The sequence below is a fragment of the Cryptococcus neoformans genome (genome assembly GCF_000091045.1).
Source record: "Cryptococcus neoformans var. neoformans JEC21 chromosome 3 sequence".
NCBI classification, from domain to species: domain Eukaryota; kingdom Fungi; phylum Basidiomycota; class Tremellomycetes; order Tremellales; family Cryptococcaceae; genus Cryptococcus; species Cryptococcus deneoformans.
In genome coordinates, this window is record NC_006685.1 from 2058406 (window position 1) to 2075360 (window position 16955).

At 48.3% G+C, this 16955-nt stretch overlaps 5 protein-coding genes across 6 annotated transcripts; 4 read left to right on the plus strand and 1 right to left on the minus strand.

The window, feature by feature from the left end:
- Positions 1-63: 63 nt before the first annotated feature.
- Positions 64-2161, plus strand: CNC07040 (conserved hypothetical protein). Its single transcript, XM_569849.2, has 5 exons — positions 64-169; positions 212-641; positions 696-1306; positions 1363-1605; positions 1685-2161. Exons 1-5 carry the CDS (start codon positions 135-137, stop codon positions 1833-1835), a joined length of 1470 nt encoding a protein of 489 aa, XP_569849.1. The 5' UTR covers positions 64-134; the 3' UTR covers positions 1836-2161.
- Positions 2162-2647: 486 nt separating this feature from the next.
- Positions 2648-6723, plus strand: CNC07050 (hypothetical protein). The gene is made up of 7 exons (XM_024656912.1): positions 2648-2994; positions 3085-3657; positions 3719-3886; positions 3943-4274; positions 4332-4465; positions 4521-5689; positions 5787-6723. Exons 2-7 carry the CDS (start codon positions 3595-3597, stop codon positions 6447-6449), a joined length of 2529 nt encoding a protein of 842 aa, XP_024512489.1. The 5' UTR covers positions 2648-2994; positions 3085-3594; the 3' UTR covers positions 6450-6723.
- A 422-nt stretch (positions 6724-7145) lies between these two features.
- On the plus strand, positions 7146-10862 carry CNC07060 (hypothetical protein). Its single transcript, XM_024656913.1, has 6 exons — positions 7146-7690; positions 7746-7809; positions 7879-9716; positions 9782-10316; positions 10375-10508; positions 10584-10862. The coding sequence occupies exons 1-4, from the start codon at positions 7499-7501 to the stop codon at positions 10190-10192; spliced, it is 2505 nt and encodes an 834-aa protein (XP_024512490.1). The 5' UTR covers positions 7146-7498; the 3' UTR covers positions 10193-10316; positions 10375-10508; positions 10584-10862.
- A 220-nt stretch (positions 10863-11082) lies between these two features.
- CNC07070 (endoplasmic reticulum protein, putative) lies at positions 11083-14542 on the plus strand (the record flags this gene model as incomplete). Of its 2 annotated transcripts, XM_024656914.1 has the most annotated exons (17): positions 11083-11315; positions 11364-11556; positions 11614-11668; positions 11722-11822; positions 11877-12018; positions 12070-12171; positions 12230-12509; positions 12570-12694; positions 12757-12874; positions 12931-12999; positions 13068-13183; positions 13266-13305; positions 13366-13475; positions 13532-13753; positions 13871-13977; positions 14068-14188; positions 14262-14363. In XM_024656914.1, exons 1-17 carry the CDS (start codon positions 11087-11089, stop codon positions 14361-14363), a joined length of 2232 nt encoding a protein of 743 aa, XP_024512500.1. In that variant the 5' UTR covers positions 11083-11086. The 2 variants fall into 2 exon arrangements, with proteins under 2 accessions (XP_024512500.1, XP_024512501.1); XM_024656915.1 differs by having other exon boundaries at positions 11083-11556; positions 14262-14542.
- A 158-nt stretch (positions 14543-14700) lies between these two features.
- On the minus strand, positions 14701-16849 carry CNC07080 (hypothetical protein). Its single transcript, XM_024656916.1, has 4 exons — positions 16374-16849; positions 15275-16313; positions 15075-15205; positions 14701-14984 (listed from the first exon to the last, which is right to left on the minus strand). The coding sequence occupies exons 1-4, from the start codon at positions 16782-16784 to the stop codon at positions 14844-14846; spliced, it is 1722 nt and encodes a 573-aa protein (XP_024512491.1). The 5' UTR covers positions 16785-16849; the 3' UTR covers positions 14701-14843.
- Between the last annotated feature and the right edge of the window lie 106 nt (positions 16850-16955).

Below are 16955 nucleotides of genomic sequence, written 5' to 3' on the forward strand. Positions count from 1 at the left end.
CGTGTCAACTCAGAATATATAGATCTCCTCGTCGTGCCATTATTATTTCTAATGCTAGATCTCCGGCGCGCCCAGCCACCAAGAACTCAAAACATTTCAATTCCGTGGAATCTCTTCTTCATACTTCAATCATTATGGCCGAGGAAAAACAGCCAGTCGGCTTCAGGACGTGAGTCTGCACTCACAACACATTATCCTAACTGCTCTACAGCACTTCCTACCCCGCCATCGCGAACCCCCCTCTTCCCGCTGAGGGCTGCGCATCCTTCTCCAACTACGAGCTCGCGGCTTCCATTATCTTTGGCCCATGGATCATCCAACGTCTCCTTCCTTTGCCCAATGGCTGGAAAACCTACTGGTTCCTTGTCATCCTCCTCGGTGTCCCCATCGCTGTCGCTTACTGGACTCTTAAATCCAAATTCGGAAAGAGAGTGAATGAAAAGGTCCAGCTTCCTGGTAAACCCATCAGCCACTATCTCGACTTCAAGGATAAGGAACTGGAGGAAAAGTACAAGGACAGGAAGATTCCTATGCAGATTTTCCACGACGCGTACTTTGACAAGAAAGTTGACTTTAAAGGTGATGTCTTGGATGTCATGGAGTACAGGCACGACTGGGCTACTTTTGAATTTACCCCCGAGGTCAGTCGGGTCTTCGTGCACTTTGTTATCCCAACCTAACACCCTCGCCTTTAGTTGTTCAAATATGTTTTCACGAAGCTTATTCCAGACGTCATCTTCCACTCTCAAGCCCAAGACGAAGACCAAGTTCGTGACCACTACGATCGAGGCGATGACTTTTACTCTTGGTTCCTCGGTCCTCGTATGATTTACACTGGAGGTGTCATGACCGATATTAGCCGCCAGGAAACTCTTGAAGAACTCCAGGACAACAAGCTCCGACTTGTGTGTGAGAAACTAGACCTGAAGGAAGGTGACCGTATGTTGGACATTGGCTGTGGATGGGGTACCCTTGCCGCGTTTGCCGGCAAAAACTACAATGTCGATGTGACTGGTGTGACCCTTGCTCGAAACCAGGCTGCCTTCGGTACTCAGCGTTTGAGGGAGAATGGTGTGCCCGAAGAGAGGGGAAGGATTTTGTGCATGGACTACCGTGATATCCCCCAGGCGCCTGGTTACTACAACAAGATTACTTGTCTTGAGATGGCGGAGCACGTTGGAATTAGGAGGTACAGCAAGTTTTTGAAAGAGGTCTATGATCTCTTGGCCGACGATGGTGTTATGGTCTTCCAAGTTGCTGGTATCCGTACTTGCTGGCAGTTTGAGGATCTCGTCTGGGGTTTGTTGTGTGTATTCTTTTGCCTTTCCCTCCCAATTTACCTTGCTAACATTTACTCTGTAGCATGAACAAGTATGTCTTCCCCGGCGCCGACGCTTCTTGCGCTCTCAACTGGGTCGTCTCCCAACTCGAACACGCCAACTTTGAGATTAAATCCATCGATGTCCTCGGTGTACACTACTCTGCTACTCTTCACCGATGGTACCAAAACTGGTTGAGCAACAAGGACAAGTGTGTTGCCAAGTATGGCGAGAGGTGGTACAGGATCTGGGCCTTCTTCTTGGCTTACTCTGTTATCTCTTCTAGGTAAGATATAGGTCCCTTTTTGAATCCTTGTTGTTGGGGCGTGAGGGGACAGGAGCTGACACAGAATAAATTTGATTAGGCAAGGATCTGCGTCTGTCTTCCAGATTACATGCCACAAGAACCTTAACGGCTTCCACCGTGTCGAGGGTGTTCCTTCCCACACTTCCCTCCATGCTCCTGTCTCCAGGAAGCTTGAGCCTGTCGTTTCTCACACCGAAATGTGGGAGTAAACGATATGCCTTGTGCATGGCGCTTGAGAGAAACAAGAAGTGAAGATTTAGAGACGTCGGCGATGGGCAGTGAGCGTATAGAGCGTAGAAGTGTCTGAAAAATGGATGGAGGAGGGAAAAGCATGTGCATGTGAATATGATATGGACGATTAGAAAAATATCCCGCATTGAATTTGACATTGGAATCTGGATGCATGGCAATGGACATGGGCTATACTGGTGATTAGATACTTTTGTACAGATTTGAAAGGAGTATCTTTGGCGGGAGAAGATAGTCGTATATAGCAACTATCGCAACAGCATCTCGTCGGATCCGCCGTAAGTCTCCTCTCCAAGTCCCTCCATGTCCGCCAAGTTTCCCCTGCATTACGCGATGTCTACACATGTGAACATCACAGGGCGACAACTGACATTAGAATTATCTAAACGAGAACTCTAAAATAAGCCAGCAACACGCCCCCAGCCAGGTCGTCTTTGATTGCCTACTACTTACGCTAGCGCAGACATTTCTTCTTATTATCGTCCTTTCTCTCTTCCTTTCTTCTTTGGATGCAACATAGTGCGCAATGGACCTGAGACTACAACAATTTAAGGATCATATTGAAAAAGGCGGGTTACAATGTCCGACCTTATGCAGGAGTGTCCGACGCAGGGTCCGACGGTAAGTTGAGAGAAATTTGGAATGAAGGGACTCGGAATAATACGATAGGCGGTTAAGTACGAAACCACCTACCTCCACCTTCACCTCCACTCTCCGGTAGCACGAAACTGGCCATGCGTCTTATTGTTCTCTATTTTCTCATTCTGCTCGCCATATTGTTTTTACACCCTACAAACTCTACGAAAAAAGTATCCATCCATCCAGGCATGTGTCCGTGCCTATCTCCCATCCATAAAGCTTCTGCCGCATTCTCTCGGGCTTCGTTCTTGGGCGTCCGGCGAAAGACAATAACGACTCTCGACTCTCGCCTGATCTCCTTTCGCAGGTGACTAACGCACGGACCTTGACAATAGAACAACAGGGTCTCAATTACTGGTCGTCCCTCCCTTGTCTGGCTTAAACACCAGCAAGCCGTCAGCATCAGCCATCAGCCCATCAAAACAAATTCCTCCTATGACATCAACTCATCCTCTTGTGTGGCCACATTCAGAAGACAATGTGCGTTTGTGTGTATATTCTGCTTGTTGCTTCTTCTGTCCGTCGGCCTTTCTGCCGCCAGAATTGGCCAGAATCTGACCCAGCGCGCAGCATTTATTGATCGTCTTGTCAGCGATGATGTGTGCATGGCTTACGGGGGCGTGATCCGAAACTCGTTATCCGGCCGTCACTATACCCAAGCACGCAAGGCACAGAAATAATATCTATTGTTCTTCCGGCCACACCTTCTCTTTGTGCTTCACTCCACAATCACCATCATTCCCTCCTCTTGTTCTCCTCCAGAGTGCGCCAAGGGATGAATTGCACACATATATACATTAACTCAACAACGTTATCCCTCAAACAAACCGTTTTCCCACTCGCTACTTCCTTCCGCACATTGTTTCCGATCTTTCGCCTTACGGGTTTACAGCCCACACGACCTCGTCTTAGTCTACACACCCTCGCATATCCTCTCACACACCGAGAAGCAAATCGACAAAACGACCTCGACATCGTTCATCCATTCTAAACAGTAACACGCGACTTCCCGCCCACCTTTCCGAGTTGAGCGCTTCCCGCTTTATATTGACCGCACATATAAAGCCATAGCTACCTGTTATGACTCCTTTTCGCCCAGCTGTCTCTTCTACTCCTCCTTCAGATTGTTCCCCTTCACACACTGTAAGTCATCCTTCCAGTTGAAAGTGTCCTTCCACTGACCTGCCTTTGAACTTCTTGCCAGCGCACTACTTTCGCCTCATCGCCTCCGTCGACGCCTTTATTATCTCGTACTTCCGCCCCATCCCCATCCTCTCGTCTTTCGAGCTATCTAGGTTATACCTCTTCCAACTCCCATATCTCACTGGATCGAGAGTTACTTCCAGGCAACGAACAAATCCAGGACAGTACTGTAAGGTGTCTCCATAGTTGCCAACCTTCATCCACTAATATCCAACTTCCCGCTAGCGCAACACTCCATTGTTGCCATCCACACCTTCAGCATTACTCTCCCGCACTTCCGCACCACCACTCTACTCCGCCTCTGCCCTAATTCTCAAGCCTTCAACTCCAGCAAGCTGCAAACACAACAGCTTCGCTCAGTCTATCAGCGGATCGTACAAGCTAGCTCCCCCTTTGGTCCGCAACAAATCCAACAAGATTATCCGCCCATCTACCACTCCTCACTCTTCCGTTCCCAACATGGTTTTCCCGTCACACACAAATTACCTTCATGCGGATCTTCAAGTGCTTTGGGAAAATAATGGAATTATGGATATGATCGGTTGCGCCAATACTGGGTAAGTCTTGGATCGTCACCTACCTAATGTACCAGCTAACCATCTTCTATTTCACAGATCGTCATACTCCGCCCCTGGACATATTCAATTATCACTTCCCGCGCTTCCTGCAGCTCTGGGGGGTAGATCAAGAGAAGTGAAGGAGTTAAGGTTATTCATGGAGGGAAAAAGCGAGTTTTACGATGATGCAGGTAAGTTTTCCGCGATTCAGTCGGTCAACAGTAACTAAGCTGACAGTTGCACAAGGCCGATATACGCCGATGCGCCTCTACTCTTGCACACTCCAATTAGCCTCACCTTCAACACCGCTCTTAATCCCGTCGTCCGACACCTCTAACCCTAACCCTTATTCTCGGTTACAACTCGCGTTGCCCTTTGACTTGCGGTTACCTGGTTGGCTGCCGTCATCGTACGACAACGATATGACATTCACAGGGTACGGGTGTGTCGTAGAAGCAATCATCGGATGGACCGAGCCTGTTTCTGTTTCTCCAAGTTCCGCTGGTTCAATAGGGGTAGTCCCCGAGCCTCGTGGGCTTATCAAATCCAAGCCTCGTTCAGCTTTTGAATCAATCTTCTCCAATTCGACTCTTCTCCCATCGTCTTCCAAGAAAAATGTGAGCAAGTGGCAACCGTTCACTATCCGTCGTCATCGTCTCCATCCGCCCATTGGCTCGACCTTGCCTGAAGTGTCTGAAAGACATTACACCCTTCGTCCTGAAGCTGATAGTACAAGCCCGATTGAATGTGTGGTGACCGTACCCGAGTTTGTGGATGTCAACGGCGAAGAGAAGAGTCTGAAAGTTAGCTTGAGAATCAGGGCGAGGCGGGATGCGATCATCATTGCCAAGTCTAGTCTCCAATCCGAGGCTGAAGTAACAAGCACTGCTGTTGAGGAAGATGGTGATATGAGTCGGCTCGAGTCCGTGTTGATGGAAAGATCAGACAGCAAGGGCAATAAGGAGAAGGAGGAACCTCTAACGCATATGATTGAGCTTGGGATGGAAGTTGAAGAAACCGAGTGGTTGAGCTCTACACCATCCAAATCATTTAAATCCACCTTCCCCATCCCTGAGGCCCAACCCTCTCGACATTCATCTCAGCACAAGCTAATCTCCCCACCCTCCGCTTATGCGAATAACGGTTTTGGCTTTGAAGAACGTCCATTCAAGGAGACGAGGACTCGTTCATGCCTTTTATCTGAAGATGGGAACCAGAGAAATTTCTTCTTTGCGAATGACGGACTGGGGTTGACGGATAGGTGGAGGAAAGTGAACGTAGTCCTGCCGATGCCTACGGAAGCTAGCGAGATGGGATCCAAGCCTCAGCCGGAGATTAATTCGCCATTTTTGAGGATCAAGCATGCTTTGAAGATTAGGGTTGTTTGTCGGAATGCGGGTAGTAGCGAAAATGCTGTAAGTCCAACTTACTTTTTCGCCGATCGCTTTCCTTCCCCCGGTCTATACCATTCAGTATCGATCGTTGCTGATGCACGCTTGCTTTTGATATCAGGTTGTCCTCCTTTCCACACCGATCCGATTCTCCACATGCCCCACTACCATGCCCAACCCCGCTGGTGAGCATCGCTCGGCCACCCTCCCATCGTATATCCAGCTCTTCCACGAGAATGGCGATTTGAGGGAATGTGACCCACTTCCTCTCTATACCGCCCCCGAATCCGAATCCGAATTGCAAAATATTCTCCCGCTCTCTGAACCTGACAGAAGCGATTACAGCATGTCTATACCTTCGTACGAATCTATCTTACCTGACCCTTCTGTCCCCTCAACCCCATCCCTTCCCAGCTCCTCAATCGTGGACTCTACATCTGCCGCCTCAGCTTCTGCTTCCGCCTCTCCCTGCCAATCCCGCTCAGCCTCTCCCTCCCCGTTCGGTATCTCCTCATCTTCAGATCTCGACTCATTGGAGGGTGGTCAGGGGGACCTGCGCGGAAGGAGTTTTTCGCCCGCTTCACAGGTATCGGATGATGATGCGATGGACGTCGATGGTACTGGTTCTGGTTCTGAGGCTGGAGACAGCTCTTCAGGAGCGAGACAAGGGATGGAAGGTATTTTGGAAGAGAGGATGGAAAGGCTCGTGCCGAAGAATGGGATGAAGAGGACTGGGAGAAGTGATTCGGCGGTGACATCGCGGGTTGTACGACAGGTTCGTTGAAACGGGAATAAGGCCTATCATGGCATGTGGCGTGGGTCTTTATATAATCTAGCATTGATGTTCTTGTTCATTTTCTTTGGCCTTTGCATCAGCATTATTGACTGTTACGAGCCTTCCTTCGTTTTTCTATGTTTCTTTTTCTTTCTCGTGCTGGTTTCAGTATTTGTAAGCATTTGTTACTTCATTATTTATCTTGATACTTTTCTTCTTTACTGGTGTAACATGGCTCGATCTATTCCATACATCCATCTGGGCATGTAATACCTCCTTTCTCGATACGTCTATTTGACAATAATTCGTAGCTGGCAGTTCACAGCCAAACACAGTGGACCTTAAATTAATGTTATCGACGACAACGTTCACCGAGTAATTATAATTAGCGACCGACAACCTAAATGGGACCACTCCAGGAGAATTATCTATTTGACTGTTTCCTCCCATCTATCAAGAAGCTCTAACAATGCACCATCTGTTGGATCAATCCTCCATTAGCATACAGGCATGGGAAAATTCAGCTATGTACTTATGAATCTTCAACGAAGGAGTTCCGTTATCTCAGTAACATCGGCAATGCCCGCCAGTGCTCTACTTGTGACGACAAAAGAAAAGAGACGATTGCCACGATTGCCGCAATAAACTAAAATGAGTGACTGAGCGGAGGAATGATCGACTCCTGATGAGATTCCTGTCACCCACCGCTCTGCTTTTCTCATATATGTTACACTTCACCTCGATCCGTCACAACAATCATCGATATATACGCTATGGTAATTCCCGGAAATATGTCTATGAGACGAGATAATGGCCGCTGGAAAAGGACGGTTTGCACCCGTCAACAAACTCATAATTTGATGGTTATAATGGCCCGAAGAGGATGTGTTCAATGTTGAGTGACTCGCCCCCTTTTCGTGCTCCCGGACTCTCCGAGTTGAGCGATCATACGTATCCCTCGCATTCCATGACTCTTTGTATTTCCATTATCCATATCTGCGATCCATATCAAGATATCTTGGTTGAAGAAGCAGCCATACTGAGTGAAACAAACAGATATGCTCACACATAGACGAGAACGGCTCGATCGCACATTTGATAATGCCCCGATCCAGGATGTTCAACAACCAACAACATTATTGGGAGATGGGACTGGAAGAAATACTATGGCGTTGAAGCAAGAGTTAAAGGAGAGGAGGATGACAGCTCCGGATGGGCAGGTACTTCCAGATTGGATGACCTATGTTACCGTAAGCTCTCATAATTCTGCATGAGTTAAGTAGCAATTCTAACGTCTCGTTTAAGTATGTCACGACCATCGATGGAGTATCGATAACAACTGGAAGCGTAGCTGATTTACCGTTAACTTGTAAGTTTAGAGGGCAGCCCGCCAGCACAAGAGGCTGATTTCAAGATGTTGATTGGATTTTCCTTGCAGATTACGGACCCTCCATACCTCTGGTACCTGGATGGATCTATGGTGGATCAACGCGTTCAACGTCTGGTATTTCAATGCCAACATCATTGTCAGAGTCTATTTCGGGAGAGCAAACTATCCAAACCACAAACGTTGTGTCTTCATCAACTCCAGATTCTCGAGCTTCGAGCTTCAGGACCCACTCACAGTCTTCGTCAGGCTCCACGATATCCTCCGTATCTCTTATACCACCTACATCGTCAGTGGGTCCTTCTGAAAATACATTTTCTACGTCGACGTCTATGCCACAACCAACAACTTCAGATGCCCAATCTATTACCACTTCTAGTTTCATCCCCACTTCTTCAAGCACTCCGAATATTCATCATAACATACTGGCTCCTCTTCTCGCCGCTCTCATACCTGTCGGAATTGCACTCCTTGTCTTCCTCTTTCTCCTGTGTATCTACAACCGTAAACGCTCTGATCCTGACAAAGGTTTCTTATCGTGGCTTTTTAAACCCAAACTGTGGGCATCATTGCCAGCTACACCTCGTAAGAAGCGCACTCCTCCCCCCACGATCACAATTCCCAACCTTCGTTCACACAACGAGAAATCCGCCCTGTTGCCAGGCTTTGTAGCTCAGCACCATCGCAAATCGTCAAGTGTATCGACCGGCGTGGAAAACGATGCTGAGATTAGGGAGCTGGTCCAGCAGAATCAATCCCTTTTTCAACGCCTGAGCATAGGGCTAGGTTGGGCTAGTCAAACCTCCAACAGCTCTGGAGGGTCTGGTACTAGCAGACGTACGAGTGGAAATACCTTGGAAAAGGGTCTTGGTGCTGGCAAAGCGGTAGCATTGGCTGCTGCCGGCGCTGTCGGTATTGGCCGGGGTAAGGATGGGACGACGATCGGAACTAAATCGAGTGGTAATGGCCAGAAGTATGAGAGAGTACTGGATGATGATCAACTGTTTTATAAAGTACCCTTGCAAACGCACAGTTCTCATGGTTCTCGAGATGAGGTTCCCTTTTCAAACTCTCTTAGTCGACCGTCCACTGTTGAGTCGAAAAGGGTAAATACTCAATGCTTGGTCCGGGAAGAAGTTGCCACGCCTCAGCACGAGGGGCGTCCGTCAATGACGTTCAGTGTCTCCGTACCGGAAACACCTGGAAGTAGACATTTGTCCGAAAGGGATATGGATGTTGTCGAATTTGGTTGTCGTACTGCATTGCGACCTCATATTTCAAAAGAGAGGATGAGGTTCCCGATTCCGCCTGGTGTAGGGCTGTACAAGGACGGGGGGACGTCGACTAATGAGGACCGAGAAGGTATACCGCCCACCGATAGTCGAGCCACCAGTTCGGGCAGCTTTTATTCGGCCAACTCTGCACTATACCGCGATACCACTCCCCCTCCTGGTTCACCTCTTCATCGTGATGCCTGCGAATACAAGCACGCTTCTGTCTCTGCTTTCGGCTCACACCCTGCAACGCCTACGATGGCTTCTCATGACCTCGGTACCACCTCTTCTCAATCCCATCGTTCACCGTTTTCTACCAATTCTCATCGTATTCCTGTTACCAGAGTTTTCTCTGCTTCGCACGACCCGAGTCCCTTCAAATTGGCGGCGTCGCCCTCACCTAGGACGATGTCCAACAATGTCACCGACAGTAGTGCTATACTTTTTGCAATGACTGCCCAGGAAAATGCTGGGTCGAGAGCGACTGGTGTCGAGGGTGAGGGAGAGGAAGATCACCCTGATCAGCCGATTATTGATGAAACAAGCTTGAGAAGAGAGATGGTGAGTAGAAGTCGAGTTGGGGAGTTTGGTGAACCTCTAAAACCCACATACGTCGTAAGTTCAAGACTTTTCTCGATCCAAACCGGACCATAAGCTGATGCCATACAATCCGCTGACAGTTTCAAAATATCTCGCCAACTCAGACGTCCCTCGCTCCCTCTTACTCTTCCGAAGCAGCATCCATCCATAATTCCCGTTTTGACTCATCCTCTTCTCACTCCCCTTCCCTTCAATCTCACCAATCCCATCAATCTCAAGAGCCATCCCAATCTGGAAGTAGTTTCAGCAGTCACCGACTATACGCAAGCATAAATGCCGCGAGCAGAGATCAAGCACTTAGAGGACGAAGGAGTCATGCGCAATTGGTCAAAACTTCGAGGATTGTGGAGCAGCTTGAGAAAGTGACCTCGCCGTCTCGCGTGCAACTGGCGGGCTTGGAGGCGGAGGAGCAGAGGAGGGAAGATGAGGAAGAGGGTGATATAGGGGAGTCTTCATCTTTGACCGCCTCTGGATCTGGTAGTCAGTCCTGAACTTAAGAAAAAGTGGAGCACAAGCGGATATGTACGGCGCACGAAGAAGATAAGCGGTGAGCGATCTCTTGCCGTGCATTCATTGTACATGTCGTCGTGCATAGATGTTTTGGAGATGGATTTTGTTGGTTCTCCTTTTCTTCCACTCCTTTTGGTTATCTGGTTTTCTGATATCTACTCAGTTTCTTCCTTTCCTCCCTGGTATTAATATACTATTATCATCATATCGTATCATATCATTCTCATGGCGATCATTTCTTCTCTTTCATGCATGTTTGTATCATGTATTGAACGCCGCGTGAAGCCTTAATAATGCGTAAGTAGTATTTCTAGACTTCTACTGGAGGAGCCAGGAGGATAGAATCTGGTTTACTACTACGCTATAATACAGTGAGGACTTTTTGTTAGGATTTTGGAAGGCAAAGAGAGGTTCAGCAGCTGCTGGAAGTGCAAGGATGGATTTGAGAGTGAGTAGTCACCACATAGTCTTTAATAATGGCCATCCATCGCAGATGATAGCCGATGCCACGATGATAATAGCAGCGTGGCCGAAAAAGCTCAACATCACTAATTACCAGCTCTTTCCTTTGTTGTCATTTTTTGCCTGGCCTATCATTCCCCATACTTGAGATTTCATCAATAACCCCTTATTAGACTATATGCACTGCTCCCCTTCAAGCATGGATTATGCACTTCAATGCCTCATTTCTGTGTGGCTGACTCAGACTCCCTTGAATGAATACAGTTTAGTGTTTTTTTTACTAGCGATTAGCGGTGATGTCCGTATGAGATAACGACCGGTCTTTTGCGACGACGCATGACATCGTTTCAAGGGAAAACAAGATGCCAAGTTATTTCTTCTTTTCTCTTATAATCTTCAACTGTATATCCAGAATGGCGAGCCCATCTTCCATGCGAGATGACCATCTGACTTTCACCACTTCTACTTCCGACTCTGACACACTACCATCGACAAGCCACAATCCAAACACCGGCACAAACTCGAGGATCGCACGCAATTTGTCCGATGTGCTGTTCGGTAAAACAACCATGTCTGGCACCAGTCTCAACACGACTGCAAATGAATCAACACCGCTCTTGACGGAACTACCCAGTCATGAAGGTAGGACACCAAGACGGAATTTTACAGCAAGTCTTGATCAGGTAGCAGAAGCAGAAGCCCGGAACCGGGTGGTCAAGCTGAACAATGCGTCAATAATATTGAGCGAGAGTGGAGAATTAGGAGATGCCAGATCGCCACAGAAGAGGGCGAGCATAACGATGGCTTACGCAAAAAGGATCAAGCAGAGATCAAAATATTACGTCCCGGTGACGGATTGGTTACCAAAATACAATTGGTCTTTGTGAATTTTACACTCTGTATTTCGAAATGGCAAGCGCGCTGATACATGACATTGTAGGTTTTCTGGTGACCTCGTCGCTGGCGTATCTGTAGCATGTTTGTTGATACCGCAAGCAAGTAAAACCTCCTTCGATAAGGTAGCAAAGACTGACTCGAAAGTAAAAAGGCAATGTCATACGCTAGCGGCCTTGCACGGTTAACACCGGTCGCTGGTCTCTGGTCAACAGCAATACCAGCCCTGATATATGGCGCCCTTGGAACATGCCGGTACGTCTCTGTTATTAATTTTCACACTTAGTCTTCCTGATCAGGACCTATCAGGCAATTATCGATTGGCCCAGAGGCGGCTCTCTCTCTTTTGATCGGCCAGATGATCCAAGAAGCGGTGTATGGTGACCCTCACAGTAGGCCAGCACACCCAGAAGCTGAAGCAGCAGCTATCGCTCTCATCACTACCCTCCAAGTCTGTCTAAAATCCATTTCTTACGCGCAAGATGTTGACCAATCCTTGTAGATCGGCGTTATTACCAGTGTTCTCGGCCTTCTCCGTCTTGGTTTTCTTGACGTCGTTTTATCACGGGCTTTACTCCGTGGGTTTATCACCGCCGTCGCCGTCGTAAGCATCCCGTTTACAATCCACCATCATCATAGTCATTGACATATGAGCCTTGCAGATTATCTTCATCGAACAACTCGTCCCTATGCTCGGCCTTACCGCCCTCCTCGCCCAGCCTACTGACCCCTCTCAAGAACCCCCAACACGCCCTCTCTCCAAACTTTTCTTCACAATTAACAACATACATTCCATCAACGTACCCACTGCACTTTTGAGTTTTATCAGTTTAGGCTTCCTCATCGTCGTTAGAGTAACCAAGCAGAAGATTGCGCAAACGCCTGGAGGGAAGTGGGTGAGATATGTGCCGGAGATTTTGATTTTGGTTGTTGGGACTACGGGTGAGTTTACGTTTCGTTGTGTTGTGTGAATGGGACCCTTGTTGATAAGCCTTTGGATAGTTCTAACAAATGTACTGAAGTGGGATGACATGGGAGTTGAAGTATTGGGCAAAATCAAGGGCGGGTCGAGCCTTCCTTTCGGATGGCCTATATACAAAAAGACAATGAAGTATTTCAATTTTACCGTAAGCAATCATTTATCCCTGTCAATCCAAGCTCCCGCTCAAACGAGGATGCGCTTTTGCAGCTTCCAACAGCATTCGTCAGCTCGGTAGTGGGTGTCGTAGACTCTATCGTTGCAGCTCGAGAGAATGCGGCAAAGTACGGGTACGCCGTGTCGCCGAATAGGGAGTTGGTCGCCTTGGGTGAGTCGTCTTTCAGCTGACACATTTGCAATTTTGATTGATGTATTCCCTTTCAGGCGCTTCAAATCTCGTCGGCTCGTCTATCGTAGGAACTGGAGCAATCCCAGTTTTCGGTTCCATTACGCGTCAGTCTCTAAGTGCCTTGCACCATTCCCCTAAGGTTGCTTGGCTGATACAATCGTGTATATTTCAGGATCTCGTCTAAACGGCCAAATTGGCAGTCGTACCCAGATGGCAAGTATAATTACCAGTATCTGCATGATTTTTTCCATCTTTTTCCTTTTACCTTATCTCTACTACCTCCCCAAGGTGCGTCCAATTTTCGTTTCTGCGCTCAAGCAGAAGGTCCTGGCCTTCTCGCACTGACTATGTGGGTGTATATGTTTTATAGGCGGTTTTAGCAGCAATCGTCACCGTGGTTGTCTACGCCAGTAAGTTCTTTTGTAATGAATATATAAATGGAGTCGCACTGATGAGGGGGTGTGTTCTAGTTTTGAATGAAGCACCGCACGAAATTCTATATTTCTGGAGAATGGGAGCTTGGACAGATTTCTTGCAGATGGTAGGGACCTTTTTCCTCACGCTGTGTTTCTCCATCGAGGTATGTCCCCTTTTTATCCCTCTCCGTTTCCAATTCCCGCTGCCAACCATCCACAGCTCGGCCTCGTAGCATCCGTCGTCTTCTCCCTCATTCTCGTCATCCAGTCCACCTCCCAACCGCGTATCAAAATCATCGGCCGCGTACCGGGCACAAATGAATGGGTACCTATCGATGAGGATGAATCAGCACAGGAAGAGATTCCGGGGGTGTTGGTGGTGAGGATCAGAGAGAATCTGAGTTTTGCGAATACGGGGCAGTTGAAAGAGCGGTTAAGGAGGGTGAGTCGTTCTGTGTTTAGGCGTTATCCCTTCCCCCTTCCTCTTACGACGGACGTCAAAGTTTACTGCACAGGAGCAGAAATCTAGATCAAAGCTAATGACAACGGAAATTTGTAGTTGGAGTTATATGGAATGGATAAGAGTCATCCAAGTGATGAACCAAGGAGGGAATCTGCCAAAGCTCTCATTTTACACATGGGCGATGTCGAGCAGATTGACGCGTCGTGAGTAGTTTCCCATTCCCTTCCTTCCGCCGTTCGGATCCGTCAAGTTCCTCTCTAGCAGTTAACTGATCTCTGGTCTATACCGTATAGAGCCACGCAAATCTTATACGAACTCACGAAAGCGTACCACGAGCGAGGCGTAGGCGTGCATTTCGCACATTTAAGACCGGGGCAGGTGAATGCGTTTGGTATTGCGGGTATCACAGATATTGTGAGTTCAATTTCAAATTTCAATATATCTCCATCCTGTATAATGCGGACGCGTGTTAATAATACAATTGAAGGTCGGCCCAAGTCATTTCCATCGGGATTTGAGTAATGCCATGAGAGAAGTGGAGAGTATGGGTTATGGGACGAGCATCTTTGCGAGATGGGATCCGTCATAATGCTCCTTGTACGCTTTTGTACGCTTTTCTTACCCGCCTTGGTACCTTGTTGTGTGGTTCGTGTTTGGAGAGATAAAAATGATATTCATACCAGTTTAATAGCAGTACAATACAGCTTACGATCATCCTGTATTAACCACGAAGCATGACGAACTCTATGATATGCAATACATTTTGGTGATGAGGTACGAGGATTTTCAGTCCCTGATGGCTTCCTTGACTATGATGACGACAACTCCGCCCGCATATCCCCAGCTTCTGAAACATTCATACTGTTGGGAGTCTGAAAGAATGAATAATGATTCAAGTTGGACGAAGGAAGATCGACAAAGCAAATGATTCATGTTTATATTTACAAGTGTGTAATGAGAAGTATAATAATGCTGATATATCATCCTTCACCCTTCACCCCTCACGCCACGCCCCTTTTGTTCTCTCGCATCGGGTCTCACTCCTTTCGTTCAACGTTCAACACTTCCGCTACTCCACAATCTTCCAATAAACAACACTACACCCACACCCAGCTACGATTGTCTCTTCACACTTGACTCTTCGTCTCAATAGTTGGCCCGTTGGGGAGTAGGCTGGGATGGAGGGGGAGGTGTGGAGTTGGAGTCGGTTCTGTATGGGGTGAAGTATCATGATTAGCGAGCTGCGCTGTGGTGCTTTGGGGTTGGGGGCCGGAAACGAGAAAAAAAAAGAAACGCTCACGGCATCAACACCAGCTGCATCCAGCTCGTTCCCACTCCAGCCCCCGCTTCGATCAGGTTTACTGCCCAAGGCTGGGATATACGTCGGAATAGGGATGGATGTACGTTTACCCATGCCCAATTGGTATTCCACTAAAAGTAAAAGATAAGCGGAGATTTTGGTTAGTGTATGTCATGTTAAGGAGAAGGAAAGGGACGTACCATTCGCACCCCACGCAAACACATCCCGTCCATATTCTTTCCCTTCCCCGCCTCTCAATGTATCCAGCACCGCAAACACATGCGTCCCTCCCATCCCTCCCTCCCCTTCTCCTCCACCGACTCCCACACTCGCACCCGCTGAAGGCGACACGCTCAACTGATATATACCCAGCGGCTTGAATGTCTTTTCCTTCTCACTGTACTCCTGTAGCCCGCTAATGACCTTGACTTTTCCGGGGACACCTTGGGCGGAGCTGTACGATCCCGTGCCCAACGCTCCCATCAAGCCACTTCCACAAGCCAAGAGATCGAACCACTCTCCTCTCCTCCCCGGATGGGTCCGCTTCACAGTGAAAAATGCGGTGTCACCTCCTGCTTTTACGTCCACACATTCGACGTTTATGGGTGAGCCAGCGGGGTAAGCCTTGCTCAGGACGATCTCGATAGGCACCGGGACGAGCGGGGTGGTGTTGGACCCGCCGAGACCTGTTTGGCCTAGCGAGTTGGCGCCCCAGGAGAGGAGGCGAGAGGTAGATGTGATGGCGTACGAGGTGTGGGAGGCTGTGGCGATGCGGGTGATGGGGATGGTAGAGAGAGATGGGATGGGATCAAGGTGGGTTCGGTAGATGATATCTTTCGATGGCTGGGAAGAGGAAGAAGGGGTGGAGGAAGGGGCAAGGAGGGGTTTGCTAGAGACGAGTTCTTCTCTCGTCCCGAGTTGACGGAAATCATTTCCCTTTTCAGAAAGCGGCATGGAAAATACTCTGCCTTTGGTGGTAAGCGCCAACAAGTGATGGCTGCCTACGGCTACTTGTTTCCATTTCTCGCCCCAGGACAGACCGCCATTGGCTTCGAGTTCGACGTGCGGGATATCTTGGGAGCGTGAAGGGGTAAAGTAGGATAGCCAGCTAGAGTTGTCCGATGTCGAAGAGGAAGAGGAAGCCGAGTGGAGAGAAGAATCGGGTGAAAAGGCGTATAGCTTGCCAGATCGGCTGAGGGCGAATAGCTTGGACTGGCCTGGTACCAACGTGTTCAGATCCTACGTTTGCTCTTTGTTTAGCGTTCCCTCGGATTTTATATAATCAGATATAAGACATACCTTGCCTACCAGTCCCTTTCCAACTCTACCCGTCGGGTCATACCCTTTTCCCCATAACCAACAATCCCCATTCGCATCCAACGCCGCGGCATAATTCTCTGCAATCACTAAATCCCGTAAAGGTGTTCCTCCGAGATGTAATAACGGCGCGGGTCGCTTTACCAGTACCGGTGTCTCCTGTGTGTTCTCCTTGTCCTGGTCTAATTGAGGAGGGATAAGCGTGAGGTTCCTGTTTGATCCCCAGCCGATCGGTGTGTAGGGCGGGAAAGTGGTGGATGCGTGCTTGACTTTCTTGGTTGTGGGGAATACCGAGTCGAGCTTGAGAGGGTGGAGCTGTGCGTGGGTGGCATAGAGTGTGAGTGCTATGCCTGATGCTGTGATGAGCGGGAGAGTCCTGTGTAGGCGGGGCATGTTTTATATGTATCGATGACTGCTGTTGTGGTTCACATACATAGAGTACGTATATGACCATCGAGATGGACAGAGAATAGAGAAATGACGGTGAAATAAACCGCCGACGTCACCATATATGTTGGATAAAATAGCGTAAACTCACGGGTTAAAATAAACCACCAACCAGCG

What these genes read in the sequence shown, in the direction of transcription:
- CNC07040 (XM_569849.2), top strand. Translation starts at nt 135, where the DNA reads ATGGCCGAGGAAAAACAGCCAGTCGGCTTCAGGAC. An exon ending in CAGCCAGTCGGCTTCAGGAC is followed by an intron (nt 170 to 211) that starts GTGAGTCTGCAC and finishes ACTGCTCTACAG; the next exon opens with CACTTCCTACCCCGCCATCG. An exon ending in GATCTCGTCTGGGGTTTGTT is followed by an intron (nt 1,307 to 1,362) that starts GTGTGTATTCTT and finishes TTTACTCTGTAG; the next exon opens with CATGAACAAGTATGTCTTCC.
- CNC07050 (XM_024656912.1), top strand. Translation starts at nt 3,595, where the DNA reads ATGACTCCTTTTCGCCCAGCTGTCTCTTCTACTCCTCCTTCAGATTGT. An exon ending in AACAAATCCAGGACAGTACT is followed by an intron (nt 3,887 to 3,942) that starts GTAAGGTGTCTC and finishes ACTTCCCGCTAG; the next exon opens with CGCAACACTCCATTGTTGCC. An exon ending in CGGGTAGTAGCGAAAATGCT is followed by an intron (nt 5,690 to 5,786) that starts GTAAGTCCAACT and finishes TTTTGATATCAG; the next exon opens with GTTGTCCTCCTTTCCACACC.
- CNC07060 (XM_024656913.1), top strand. Translation starts at nt 7,499, where the DNA reads ATGCTCACACATAGACGAGAACGGCTCGATCGCACATTTGATAATGCC. An exon ending in ATTGGATGACCTATGTTACC is followed by an intron (nt 7,691 to 7,745) that starts GTAAGCTCTCAT and finishes GTCTCGTTTAAG; the next exon opens with TATGTCACGACCATCGATGG. An exon ending in CTCTAAAACCCACATACGTC is followed by an intron (nt 9,717 to 9,781) that starts GTAAGTTCAAGA and finishes ATCCGCTGACAG; the next exon opens with TTTCAAAATATCTCGCCAAC.
- CNC07080 (XM_024656916.1), bottom strand. Translation starts at nt 16,784, where the DNA reads ATGCCCCGCCTACACAGGACTCTCCCGCTCATCACAGCATCAGGCATA. An exon ending in GTTTGCGTGGGGTGCGAATG is followed by an intron (nt 15,206 to 15,274) that starts GTACGTCCCTTT and finishes TTTTACTTTTAG; the next exon opens with TGGAATACCAATTGGGCATG. An exon ending in ATGCAGCTGGTGTTGATGCC is followed by an intron (nt 14,985 to 15,074) that starts GTGAGCGTTTCT and finishes CACCCCATACAG; the next exon opens with AACCGACTCCAACTCCACAC.